Below are 14,877 nucleotides of genomic sequence, written 5' to 3' on the forward strand. Positions count from 1 at the left end.
AAGATGTGTGAGGAAGAGTCCACTGCCTGCACAACATGAGATGGTGGTCAGTGGGGCCATTCCAGCTGCCTGGCTGTCTCCCCCTTGATACCTGCTGAAATTTTAAATTAGTTAACCAGTTGGCGAGTTACTGACAGATGCAGAAATGCCAGCAAGTTGAAAACAGAAATGCATTTGTCTGGGCCAACAAGGTCAATTAATAATATCAATCACTTACATCCTGTAAACACTTTCTAGTCAGTGGGCTCCTCCCAGCAGTGAGTGCTTGTGGGGCCAAGGGCACAGAGAGAAATCTGACAATGCACCATGGATCACAGCCACAGACAAATCGCTCATTCTGAAAATGGCTGTGAAAAGCAAGAGATTACTCCAGAAAAACAAAATCAGGATATTATGAGTATTATGTTTGTGCTAACATGGGGGCAAATAAGCCCAGCAGATTGCAAATAGGACGTACATGTGTAAATTAATATAAAAAGTCTGTAGCTATAGAGACAATATATATGGATTGGTTTTATTAAGCATATTTACATATTAATTAATTACAAATAATGTATAAGGTACGCACATTCATGTGCTCAGCTGCATGCATGCAATTATAGATGTGTATGAATTTATGCCTTTGTTTATGGGCTGCTTCACCTCTGTGGGTGATACTCTTCTAACAGAAGCTATTCTGGCTCAAATGAGCCTTTAAATGCTACAACTGTTCATACACTCGAAGAGATATAATTTGGGTCTCTGAAAGCATTCATGAAAATGTGGCAAAAATTTATGAAAATTCAGGCAGATATTCATTATACCCATCCCTCAAGTTTTATGAGAACCAAATTTTATAGATTTAACAATCTGGCACTTTATCATGCAGGACTGTATTTTCTGAAATTCAAGTATTCTGCAAATAGTGAATTTTTCTGTTCTGCCCTGTCACCAGCTTCAGTCATTCTGTCTTTTGAAGAGTAGCAGCTCAGACTCCTGAAGAAGTATATGCTGGGCAATTTATGTTCCTTGAAAATCCTGCTCATATTTCAGTTTTCCATTGAAAACTTTGAACAGTTCTCTACTTTTTGAGCACTTGGAAGGTTTTTGTGGGAACTAATAATTTTAGTTTCAAGAAGTCTGTCTTGTATTTCTTTAGCTAGTTAAAACAAGCTGAGTGAGCAGAACAAGTGAGGGTTATATACTGTGTGCTTTGCATGCCTCAAGTTCCTACTGGAGTTATTATCTGTAGCTAGGAAGATATTAAACAGATATTGTTCAACAGCTTCATCTTAAAACACACTTTAAAAAATGGTTTTAAAATGGAATAGGAAAGTCATGATCTTTTCAAAAAAGTGGAAGCATGGAATGGCCCAATTCATGTTGTGCCCCCCTGAGGGACAAATAAAACGTCTATCTCTATTTCCCCAAAGCCGTGCACAGATGCTCTGTGAGAGGATTCAGGTAAACAGGATTCTATGGAGATGTGAAGTTGTCTGTCTCTTAACACAGGGGGTTTAAACATGATGAAATTATTTCTTCTATCTTTCCTGCCTAAGTAGCCGAATGGCAGGGAACTGATGGCATAACTGGTTATAAAAGTATGTTGGATGCTTGTTTTTTTTTTTCATGCACACTGACTAATTTTTGGTAAAACAACTGAGGGATTTATTTTTCTTAAGCACATGATATTACTATAATATAAACCCTGTTTTTTTAATGGTGAACACAATGATTTGTTTGTAGGATGCAATTATTCACAATGAAAAACTATTTTTAGAGTAAGATGGCACTCATCATCTATTCTATTGACTTACAGGCACAAACCGAAAACAAAATGAAACTTGAGGGATTGCATGCTCTGGCATGTTTAATAAGAACTGAATTGTTTGTATGTCTTTGTTAGACCTGTCGTATGCTCAAGACATATCTTGTTAGGACACGCATTTCTGTGTGGTTCTGTTTATTTATTATGAGCTGTTAAACCAGTCTTAAAAAGCTTTGCTTGTTTAGTTTAGTTTGCTAATGTGTTGTAAAAGCTAAAAAGGTCAGGCTAAGGTTGGGTTGGGTAGTTGGTTATGTTAGGTTCCTCCTCTCTGGTACCCTGTGATAACTGTTGGTAGCAAGGAACCTGAGGGAATTAGAATGGGACAAGCTTTTCTTTGTATTCTATTGGTTATCTGATACTGTTCTTTTAGCATGAAAAACCATGAATAATCACTCCATATTTACCTTCTCCTTGCTATCATGAATTTATAAGCTTCTGTTAGAGCCTCTCACACTCCCTTCCCTAGGCAGAAAAGTCCTTGTCTATTTAGTGTCTCTGATACAGCAGCTGCTGTAGTCTGTGACCATGTTCACCATGCTTCTGTGTGTGCTTTGAGATGAAAATCATGCAGTTGTGAATATTATATAAGAGTTTTCCAATGTCATACAGATGTTTTCTATATTATCCTCTGGTTCTTTTCCCAATACTCTCAGTTTTTTTATTTCAGGATGCATCAAAGTATACAAAACTATTTTCTCCCAAGTGTATAATATTTTATTTATCAACCATAAATTTCCTCTGCCTCAACACCATCATAAAATCCTTCTGTAATTTCTTTGAAGTCTATTTTTGATATTACTACCCTCAGTAATTCGGTGTCATCATCAAACTTTGCCACCTTACTATTTATTCCCTTTTCCAGATGACTTACAGCATCTTGGCCAGCATCAGCTCCAGAACCGATGCCTCTGGGGTTCCACTGGTGACCTCCTTTTGCTCTGAGAAGCAACCAGTCCTTCCCGTGCTACACTGGATCCATTATTCCCCACTGTATTTCATTTGTTCGTATATCTATTGGCTTCTTTATTATAAGTCTCTCCAGTTTCTCGGATTTAGACATCAGATTTCTAGGCTTGCAGTTCTCTGGGTCTCTTCTGGAGCCCTTCTGAAAATCTCCTGGTACCTCTGGCCCTCTGATTCCTCAGCTGCTGGGGCCCAAGTGTCAGGTTACACCTGCCCAGTTAATACATCAATAATTGCATATAGGAACTCCTCTAGGATGCATGGGTGAATACTAGCTTATTTCAGTCAGTAGCTTTTATTAATTTTATTGATTTGTTCTAGAATCTCTACCATTAAAGCTTCAACATCAGACAGATCATCCAGTGACCTCTTTGAGTCTCCTCCTGCCACAGAGGTAGGAAATTCCATGAGTTCTTCTATGGTCAACACAGACGCAAATAGTGCAGTCACTTCTATTGCTTCAGATTTTCCAAATCCTTTTTCTACCCTTTTGATCCTCTATTGATCCTCGTACTCTTTGGTAAGTGTTGTGCTTTTGATCTATTTAAAAGTGAAGTTATGATTTTTTTTTTTTTTAATGCAAAACCTTTTTTGGCCTGCCTTATTCAACTTTCATACTCAACTGGCTTCATCTTATGGTCTGTTCAATTTCCCTTGTAAAGAGTGTCTATTTCTGATAGCCTCTTTCATCTGGCTGTTTTGCAATACCAGTCTTTTTCAGGTGTTCTTAAAGTAATATGTAATATGTGTTTTCCCTGACTGAGTTTTTCTGCTCTGACTTGTTTTTACCTGGCCATTGTCTTCATTTTTGATTCTTACCATTTTTAATACTAAATACATTTGTAGAACACTTCAGGTTTTTTGGTCTTGAGTATATTAGGCTTGCTGTGCGGAGTGCTTGTTAAAGATATTTTGGACTGACTGACTGTGGGTATCCCTGTCTGCTCCAAAAAGTCATTTATAATGACGAAAAATCTAGTCTTCAAATTGGAAACATATGTTATGTTTACATGGGAATAAACACAATCTTCAATTATTACTGTGTTTTCTGTCATCATAGTCTTTATGATCTCTTTGAAACTGTCACTGTATTACAGTCCTGGCTGTTTGTACTGTTGCTAATATGACATTTATCCCATCTATGAATGGGACTTCAAACCCAGAGGAATCTGTATTATCTATGGATATCACTCACTGGCTTACCTGTATTTCGTGCATAAACATAAAACACTACCTTGAAACTGTTTAATCTGCCATTTGGAAATGATTTTTACCTTGGCATTAAAGTGTTGCCCAATTATTTTTTCCCCACAGTTTCTCTTATGCCAATTATGTAAAAAATCCTCATGTAAAGCTTGTTGTTAAACTCACCATGAATTCTGTTTGAAGCAAATGAGAACATGCAACTGCATCTCGAAGCTGCTGTCGTGTCAGGACGCGTCCGGCTGACTGCAGGTATTCCATCGCTACTTTTTCTCGTGGGGTTGGCACAGCGACGAAAGGTTCAACACTTCCCAAACTGCTCATATCCAAAGTCAGTGAGACGTTGGATCCTCGCCTGAGTTAGAAAATAATTAAAACAGTTATATCAGATCTGTGTTACTGTAAGTCCCATTCTCATGCAGCTGATCCTGAGATATTTATGCTGGGAGATTTGGGTATGCAAAGACCACAAGACTGGCCTCACTGGAAGCACTGGGTGGCTAAAAAACCAAGGTTTAACATACCATCCTACCTCTTCAATCTAATAATAGATGCTGCAAGAAGTGTGCTAGGGAGCAATTATTTGGATTATTCTTAGAAGCAGAAACTGCTCCCTATATGCTACTTAATTGTTATGGATGTCAAATGTGAAATTGACAACTTAGTAAGGAAGAAATGTTTCACAGGAAAAAAAAAAGAGGATATATTTCTAACTGATACATATGGCAACCTGGAAATAAATTCACAGTTGTATCACCCATATTTTTAAGAATCTAGTCAAATTAAATACACAGAATGGAGGGGAAAAAAGTGATAAAATCAGCAAAAACAAGTGGAAAAGTAGTGCACACATTGTGACTACCAAGGCAGTGGACAATGTCTCATGTTAGGTAGAAGACAAGGGAGAGGCAATAAACCACAATAAATGAGCTGCATCCCAGGAGAAAGGATGGTCACGGAATCAAAGGGGTTATTAGAAATGACAAACATCTCTTGCAGGACAATAAAATTAGTCAACATTTCACATTTCTGTAGGAAAATAAAGGTGGATTCAACAATACCTCTGAGCCATACGAATACAAATAAAGCACACTTCTGTGTGCTTAGTCTAAGTGCTATTCTTTTTGTCACTTTCTCCAAACAACACTTAGGAAAATGGTCTTTTTTCATAGTTTCAACCCATTGATCAAATGTTATCTACTCAATCCTTGACTTTAGGCATATTGATTGCAATAAATCCGTGCTCTGTGTATTGTGATGACTAAACACACACTTGTAGTCATTAATCAAAGGTTTTGTGCTTACTAATCAGAAATCGGTACTACAAGACTATAAGGTTCAGCTGTCAGAACTGGGCTACAGATGCCCAGTTCAATGTAAACGTCTCTAACATTGACCAAGCAGCTATGCACAAAGATATGACAATGCAAGTTTCATTCCTACCTCTGCACATTATCATCTCGCTTACAGGGGAGTTCTTTAAGCTCTTAACTGCTCTACCATGCTCAGATATATACAACCACAACATAAGATCCCTATCTCCAGTCTCTCCTAACAGTCATCCTGCCAGATCAGAATACAACTCTGCACTTCTCTGGACAATGGGATGTTGTTAAGATTCAACCGTCCCTTTTATAGTAATACCACATATTATTATTAATATCATACAGATATAATCAGATAGTATCTGTGAGGCACGTGCTATTAATATTGGGGGAATGCTTTCCTCTGGTCTGAAACAAAAGTCGCTTGTGTTAATACTTGCTTTTTACTGTCCTTTATTTATTGGTTGCCCATGGGTGTTTGTATGCACACATATTTGAGCAAATTACTTGTTGTTTCAGACACTGTGACTCCTTACTTAGTGCTGGTGGTGCTGTTCTGTTTTCTGATCTCCTTCTGCTACCAGAATAAGTACTCCTAGGGTTTATTGCTTTTTAGTTTGTTTGTAACCATGTGAACATAACACTTTTTATTTGTTCTGACAGAACTTTGATGCACTTCCCTTCCTCTTACACATGTCAGCAGATCCCTCAGTAATTTTATTTTTAATTAGACCATTTCTATCATGTCAGTCTGTGTGAATAGAAATGACTTCAGTCACTCACCTGCCACTTAGCAAAACACAAAACAACAATGGCCAAGAGACAAGATCACGCTGTGGAATCAGTGAATCTCACATTGTGCCATACTGTCATAAGCTTATTTCAGCTTAGGTGATGGGCGGGTGACAGCAGGAGCTTTTCTGCCCAGGCTCCCAGGTGGTAACAGTGAGTCAGCGGCAGAAGAAGGGGTGGAAGAGGCAAGACGGAGCCAAGGCAGCTGCCTGTCTCCAGGGTGGATGAGGACAATTTCTGCTGGCAGAGAGAAGCAGGTGGGGTATGATCCTGCTAATTTTGCTAGGAGGTAGGCAGAAGTGAAGTAGCATCCTGAGCAGAAATGATTACACTGATACACGTGTGAGCTACCAGTAGTGTTCCGTGGCTCGCTTCACACCCTACATCATACCAAAGCCACTGACGGTGGTATCAGTGCTTGTTCCCAAATCTGGAGTGGTGAGAAGTGAGCACATCGTGAGCCTGTTGTGGTGGTCGCTCTCAGATGGACCCTGCAGAGGGTCCCGCACCACGTCCCCATCCCAGCTCCCCGGGGACTGCCCCTGTCTGCAGGGGAAGCCAGTACCCCCCGCTCAACGCCACTTCTCAAGGAAAACATCCTGTTAGACCACTTTCTCACAAAAGGCCTCCTGCGAAAGCACCTCTCCTGACCAGGACTAGCAATTAATTCCGTGGAAAAAGGCAGTCCCTCAAACAGGTGGCTCCAAGGGCGTATATCGCAAATCCAGTCTTTTGAAAACAGTCCAGAAATCCACAGAAGAGGCGTGCAATGAACCTCTCCAAAACTGTTTAGGCTACCTTTGGCTGAGAAATGGGTAGTGATTTAGACCCAGACATACTTCTGGGAGAGCTGACTGAGATTTCCTAATATAGAGGAAAAGTATTCACATTGTTCAGTAACAAAGTACAGTGAAAATGTTAATATTTTCTTTGGCTTTTACATTGTTATAACTGACAGTCTTGGCAAAAAGGCTATTTCCTTTTTAACAACAACAAAAAATATACCTGATCTAATTATAACTTTGAGTTTACAGCTTTTACCATTTATGGGGATTATTGACGAATACCGGTGTTGAGAATCAAATAACTTACTCTGGAAAGAATAAATAGTTTTTAGCTGCATATTTAACACATTAAAAACTACACATTGGATAAAAACTGAATATAGGGCAGAAAATAATTACCTAAAGGGTAGCAGTCTTTTTAGAAAGTCCATAGGAGTATATACAATAGATAATAGCTCTCAAGGTAATTCTTCCATAAAAACAGGCATCACTTTTGAAGAAGTATGCTTCAGTTAATAACAATATTTTAATAACATTTACATTAGCAATTCTAACTCTTGCCGATATTAACATTAATTACGCAGACTTCTTTATAGCATTCACCACCATGCTGAGGAATAGGGCTGAAAACAGGATCTATTGCCTTGTCTTGACAGATGAGGGAGAGCCGGAACTCGTCATGGGCTTGTATGTCCTAATAGAAGAGGCTTGCAGTTTCAGGTCCTGCTCTGGACTCCTTAGATTCTCTGTATTCCTCTGACAGTTAAATTCTTCACTTTCTGTAGAAAAGAGCAGAAAGCAAGAATTCTCTTCTCTTTTACTACCTGGGTGGAAAAGAGGTTAGGTAGGGAGCTCACCTTTTGCCGCTTTATTGGAGGGACTGGACAAGGCTGTCACAGAGCAACAAGAAGGTGACATATAAAACAAAGCCCATTTTTTGTGACTATCCCTTGTATCCAATAGGTTTTGAATAAAGGAATCACAATCAGACCAGTAACACTTCAAGTCAGACAACTCATTTTTCTTGGACATATATATTTATATCTCCTGAATACATACTGGTATTTCTCCATTTCAAATTAGAGTGAAGGAGCCATACACATGGGCTTTCCCTGATTTCTGAATGTTTAGAATCCTTTTTTATCTTTAAATAACTTTATATTCTTTATGTTCCCTGTCTTAATAGTCTGTGCCAAATTAGAGAAGAGTTTGTTATGATATACCTCCCCCAGTATCCCCTCGAGGTTGTGTCTTGATGGGGAAGAGCATCATGTGAGGAATCTGAGGAATTGTAAACATTCGTGACAACATTACATTAAAATCAGCATGAGAGTAACTCTTCCGAAGTTTCACCAGCTGGGGCAGCGACTTGGGTACGTGAATAAGTGCAATCAGGAAACCACTTGTGTCTGTGTATTGTCTAGTAGCCCAGAGTGGGGTCTTACTACATACTCACAGCCCTCTTTACAACTGAGTAATAGGAACGAGTCCACTGATGAGAAGCCACTGGAGTGTTTTTAATAACATATTTACAGAAGCAGATTTTCTTACAGACCACGATTAAAAAAAAAAAACAACAACAAAAGCAATGTTTGTTTGAAAGCTCTAAAAAGGAAGCTCCACCTGTCCACCTCGGAGTGCCACCAGGTTACTGAAGCCTATTAATCATTAGTGAGGTCATTTCCAGGTCTTCCCTGACCTTACAATTAAGCCATAGCTGGTGATTATGAAAATCCAATTACCCAACAAGTTTTCCCAGTTGTATATTTAAGCTGGGTAACTTCTTTAAATACACATTCCCGTGTTTATTCAGTACTCCTGAAAAATGAAACGCCCAGATTCCCGGTCCTGGGCTTTTCATTCTCTCTCCTGGTTCTGGAAGCGGCAGCGTTGGCTGCTGCCCTCCAAGAGCCAGGGCCCTCCGATCCTGGCGCTGCAGATGTAGGAGGCGCTTCCTTCGGCGCCTGAGCTCCTCGTCCCGTTGCCGAGCTCCTGTGAGGCCCAGGAGGGAGTGGGGGTGGCCGTGCGGGTGGAAGGAAGACATTAATTAGCGGGAAGAGCGGCGCTAGGCCGCGGCTGCTTTGGGTCCTCGATCCCGCTTATAGCGGGGGATGCTCCGCAGGGCTGCTCTCCCTGGGTTTTACTGCAGGGTGATGTGAAAAACACCGTGATTCCCCTGTGCTTTTTGTTTCTCTAGTGCTAGACGTGGGTCCTGATTCTCCTCCCTTGCTGGTCCATCTCATCAGCACACGCACTGAATTCAGGGGGGGTTGCAGTGCTGCAATTGCACTGGGAGAGCACGATTAGGCACGTGGTTTCCACCACTTGCCACCTTACCGGTGCCAGACCTCACCTGCTCATCTAGTTTTATGTTTCAGTAGGGTAATTCAAAGGAAAAAAATATAAATTTGTAAAAAAAGGACAATGAAAAAAACATAGCTCTCAGCTTTCATGCTGCTTATAGCAAAATAGCTTAGAGAAAACCTGGTCATGTAGATGAAAAAACATGCTACGCAAAGCTGCAGAGGAGTGTCAAAAGCACAGAAAATCAGAAAAGGACATAATGTTGTTGCTATTAATCCTGTATTTTGATACAAAATAAATAGAATACTGCATAACTCCCATTGACTTCATAAAGAAAAATCAGTGCTGAAAATGTAGAAAACTAGAAATACAGAGGGGTTAAAATAACCTTTGCAAGGACTGAACCTACTGCTATTTTCTTTCAGCCTTGGGCAAACAGTAACACAGATCTTCTAATATATGGTAGGACACTTCTCCACAGATCCAGATTTATAATATCCTTTTATAGTTATTCCTCAGAAGGTGAAGAGATGACTCTCATTTGAAGCTAAATGTAATTTGATAAATTTTAAAGTAACATTCACAGTATTGTTAAACATTTGCTTTTAACAAGCCTAAGAATGGTTTATGTGCTTTTCACAAATGCTTATATATAATTCTTGCTCTCTACATGCTAGCCTGAAATATACCTTGTACTGCTTATACTACTAGATGTCTTGGGAAAGTAGGGCTGAATGAGCGTATAGTTAAATTAATGGGTGTGGTAATCTCTTGGTTTTTTTTCTGACCATCAGCATACTATCTCAAACAAGTCTTCTAAGTATGTGGTAAAACTCCATTTTTGACCACTCAAACTTGAAAAAAGATTAATTTTTTTTTCCTAGGACTACATTATTTTCTTGGAAATGTCAAATTCATAAATTACAGTTTTCTGTTGTGCTGCAGCACATATTAGAGAATATTCTGATAGAAAACCCCACAAGTTCTGATAATATACAACACCTGTTAAAGTAATTATCTTCTTATTTAATCCTGCTTTCGATAAAGATAAATCAATATCATCAGTATTAGTTTGAGGAAATAATGAATAAAAACTTCATTATGCAATTATGTGAATGTCATACTAAGACATACATATTTGCACATAGAACTTATTGCATATAATGTACTTTTTATTTTTACACTCCTAGGTGCCTGTGAAGCACTGCTCTGCAGATGCTATGATTAGCCAGTCTGTGATGATAAAACTCAGTTTCCCAAATGATCTCTGCTTTACTTGCTCACAGTTCTGGGTTGCCTTTGGTTTTCACTTGAACAAGTGCTGCAGCTTTTAGGAACCCACTCAGACCTGGAGTTATCGACACTTTTAAACCAAACCTACACCACACCCAAACTGCAATACTCAGATATCAGAAGCTGTGATCAACCAACTAACAATTCCAAAGAAGAATTTGTGTTAGAAGCAGGACTAAAACTCAAGGTTCCCTAAATCTGTGTCGTTTCTCAAGTTACCTTAAGTCATTTAGCAATCAACTGTTATAGGCACTCTTCTCTAAAGGAAATTACTCTTCAGGTGACTTCAAGATTCCATATTATTTATGTCAATCATTTACTTAAAAAAAACCAGCACAAGAATACAAACTGATTTTGATTGAAAATCTGTAACAATGAATATAAAATAACTGATTTACTTTGCATTAAAGGATAATATGCATTATGGCCAATCTAAACTGACGAAGCCTGATACCTTGAGGGACCTGTTCAACTCAGCTCATGCTTAGTCATTTTGCAGAAACTTTACTATGCATGAAAATAAAAAATGCAGGACCAGAGTTATACCTTCAGCATTTTGGTGTGCAGGTGGTCAAAACTTGATCTTTCCCCTGTTTTGCTGTTCCCTGACACACCCATGCTACTTGAAACACAGAAGTTACCTACTGTCGTCCTATTATGCCTAGGAACACTGGACCTCTCTTCTTCTATAGGTTCCTGGCCTCCTTTTCAAAACCTTACTTCATTAACCTTCCTCTGGCTCTGATTTTTCTTCTCCAGAGAGGAGATCCTGGACAGATAGACCTGCTCTGCCTCACAGTCATTTGCACCTGAGACGAATCCTGTAGCCATTTGTGTGGGCAGCCTGACCTCACCAACCAGAGGACCTCAGACACACGGTGTGAACTGTGGGGTTGTCGTATGCAGGGACAGGAGCTGGACTCGATGACCCTTGTGGATCCCTTCCAACTCAAGACATTTTGTGGTTCTAGGATTTTATGACCTCATTTATAGTGCAGAGGGAGTAATCAGGATATAACACTGAAGCTAATACCTATCACCAGAAAGCCACAGATGGAAGATATTCAAGCTCAGGACTACAAGAGAGGGCACAGGATGAAGTATGCTGATCCTGTGCACCTTCTTGGAAAGAACATCTGCTATTTCTACTCACGTTTGCTCTATCACACGTCTCTTCTCACAGTATTCCAGTATTGCATTATTATTTTTTCCCACTTATTTGTCACTTGAAAAACTGATGCTTCCTGTCTCTCCCTCTGACGAAGGGGTCTGGAAGTGATGACATCAAGCTGTGAGCCTACTGAAAGGAGAAGAGGAGGGATGTATGGCTGCTGTGAGGCAAGGCTTCCAATCCTCTCCAGCTTCCTAGTTACAAGGAACCTCCTGGCAGCACCTGGTAGCATCCTCCAGTCCTCTCTGAGTCCATCGGAACAGATCAACAGCCCCAGCTATACATTTTAAATGGTTTTATTGGAAAGTGGAGGCACTTCATGTTCTCTCCAGAGGGCCTGATCTTGTTCCCACAGCCACGAGTGAGAGAAGGCCAATACCTCTAGCACTAAATTGCAAACAAATCTCCGGATCTGCTCACAGCTCAGCATGTCAAAATGAACTGAGGAAGCGGTTTTGACAAGTACTTCTGGACTAAGTTTTAAGCAATCAGTATCTGGTTAGGACAGGAATGGCTCAATATCCTGTAGAGGAAAACAGCTGACATGAGAGTAGTTTCAACTTTCCCTCTTTTAATCATGCTTTCTAATGTACTGCCAATTCACTCCTGTTCTGCCCTCGATAAGGCTACACCGCTCAGCTACGGGAACTGACTGTTCAAAAATGCAAAGCTTATACAACCTCCCATCTTTTCCTGTAGATTATTTCTACAATCAAATTGCGTTTTGTCACGCAAACTTCTCTCTGCAATAGAACTTGGATGGTAACATAAAGCTCGATTTCTGATTCATATTCACATATATGTGTTTTCAGTATGAGTAAAAACTGAGTTAAATGTTCAGAGGTAAAAATATATGAAGATGCTAACTTGTTGTGATTATTTGAGCTGCTTTTTCAAAGAGCTGAATAAATGTTTACTAATTTATGGTTAATTTGCTTTAGATGGTAAAGCTTTAATTGAATGCAGTCCTGTTCATTGCTATTATTATCTGCTTGCGTTACAGCATTGGTCTATTACATACTGGAGGCCCCATTGCACAAACATACTGGATGACCTGTTCTCTCTCTGATTAACACACATGCTAATTTAAACCAAGCTACAATGAGTATAAACAAAAGGGATTAGAAGAATAGGGAAAGGGAAAAGAGAATGGAGAGGAATAACAATTAGCTGCTAGGTCTGCACAGATTAAACAAATGCACTACTTAATGAGCTCATATAATGCATTTATTTAAGGTAAGTCAACAACTGTTAAAAAAACCTCACATATTCTGTCTGCTGTGTCTTTTACTTGAAAATTAGAAAAAAATCAATTTGCAAAATATTTTTTGCCATACTCGTATGAGTGGCCCCTCTACAATTTCAATTCCTAAGTACCTCCTTGGAGGAGCTGCAGCCAGGCACCCCCATTTCCCAGTTCGATATCATGTCCAGGTGCAAAGCCCGATCACTTTTCCTAGCACACACAGGGCTCACTTTGCTGAACACCACAGCATGCCCAGAGGGTGCCTGCCTGTAATATTCAGAGAACCACAGCCTGAGGGAATGATCTAATAAATGAGAATGGAGAGATGTAACACTACAACAATAGCTTCTGGGAAACGTTTTTTTTTTAAGATAGCTTAATTGAGATTTTTTACTGTTTAGTTCATCAGCCCTATGGTTCTGATCTTAGATTTTTCAGCTTTTAGATGATAATAACTTTTGTGACTTTTTTTTTAATAGGAGCCTTATCAATAAGTCCATTAAGCTTAATGTATTCCATACTAATTCATCCCTTAAGCACAAACTCTACCTTCATCCTGCACCTGCTGCTCATTTAAGGAATATAATCTACAACCCTTAAATCCAAATAAACAAATATATAATCTATTCACACATTAATGTCCTTCAATATTCTTTTGAGGTTTTAACCAGCTGACCTGGAAAAAGACACAGGTAGGAGTATTCTTAATGTAAATGGGTAGTATCTTCAGACAGTATCAGTAAAATTAAGTTTTATTGTGACTTGAAGACTAATCAGTACAATGAGTTCTTTCCTGGTGAGTTTGCCATTTGGGAAAGACAGGAAGGAACATCTGGCAAAAGAGGCGTTTACTACACCCTGTCAACCTTAAGATAATAAAAAAGCACATTCCTTGTTTATTTTACTTGGTCTTCTTTATCTTTAAACTACTGCAAGTGTCACACACAAGATTTCTAAGCAGACAAATGAATTGCTAGCGCACTTTGAAGAAATTACTGAACAGCAGCAGTTCCTGAAGAATGTAAAACCTCCAGATCCATGCTATTGCTCAACAGAGCTGCGCCATCTATGGACATTTCCAAAGGGAGACGGTGAAACTGCTCCATTTAGTCTCACAGTGGACTAAGCATCTAAGGCTGCCTGTACAGACCACAGATGCTTTTAGCTCATACACTTTGGGAGGCACAGTCCCATTTCTAGAATGACTTCTGTGCTTAAGTTAAACTACAAGTTGGTGGGATTTAGGCTTTTAGAGACAGGAACCATATATGTGCACTTAGGTCCCCAACTTAGCTGCTTCTGAAGTTTCCAGAGCTGACACCTCAGCTAGGTATATAAACCATTTTCTCTTTACAGCTTTTTCTTCTTCATTCACTTCAGTAGACTGGCTTTCCAGCATTGCCTTTTATGGGAAGGCTTGCTCAAACAAGTATATTAATGTGCAAAGTGCCTGAATTCCCTTTGAAAATGAAGTTTAGGAAATCCACTTACACTTGCAATTTGACATGGAGCAACGCTTGAATGCTTTTAAAAGACAGCTGTAAATGTCTGCATACCAAGGTGCACTTTATCTCGTACTTCAGTGATCAGACAGACCTTTAAAAGAGGTATTGCCAAGCTGCACAGTCTCAGTTATGGCTGTGAAGCTGATGAGGGACAGACAGGTAAGTGACCTGGAGCTTCTTTTTGGAGAGCTCAGCAGACCCCTTGAAGGCCATGGTCATGGCCACTACCTGTTTTCATGAGAGATATTCCTATAGGGGAGTGCATAAGTTTGGCTCTAGAGAAGGGAAATGCACCTGTACCTGTGCCCAGAGATGAAGGCATGGGCCAAAGCAAAGATTTTCTGGATCTGCTCTTCCTCATACACACCATCAATGAGCCAGTACAGACTGGAAATTTCAGAGGGAAATAAATATCATTGCTTCAGATTCTCCGTTCTCTATTAGCAAAGGATTTATGGCATTAAGAAACTTGAATGATTTGAT

At 39.5% G+C, this 14,877-nt stretch overlaps 1 protein-coding gene across 2 annotated transcripts in view; it reads right to left on the bottom strand.

Moving 5' to 3' along the window:
• Window positions 1–14,877, bottom strand: part of PTPRR (protein tyrosine phosphatase receptor type R) — a 152,622-nt gene that overhangs the window by 32,129 nt on the left and 105,616 nt on the right. For both annotated transcript variants that reach the window (XM_065862807.2, XM_071799205.1), the window contains one exon: window positions 4,142–4,328. In XM_065862807.2, coding sequence (XP_065718879.1) covers window positions 4,142–4,328 — 187 coding nt within the window. The remainder of the gene's footprint in view (window positions 1–4,141; window positions 4,329–14,877) is intronic.

This window comes from Patagioenas fasciata, chromosome 1, assembly GCF_037038585.1.
Source record: "Patagioenas fasciata isolate bPatFas1 chromosome 1, bPatFas1.hap1, whole genome shotgun sequence".
Lineage (NCBI taxonomy): Eukaryota > Metazoa > Chordata > Aves > Columbiformes > Columbidae > Patagioenas > Patagioenas fasciata.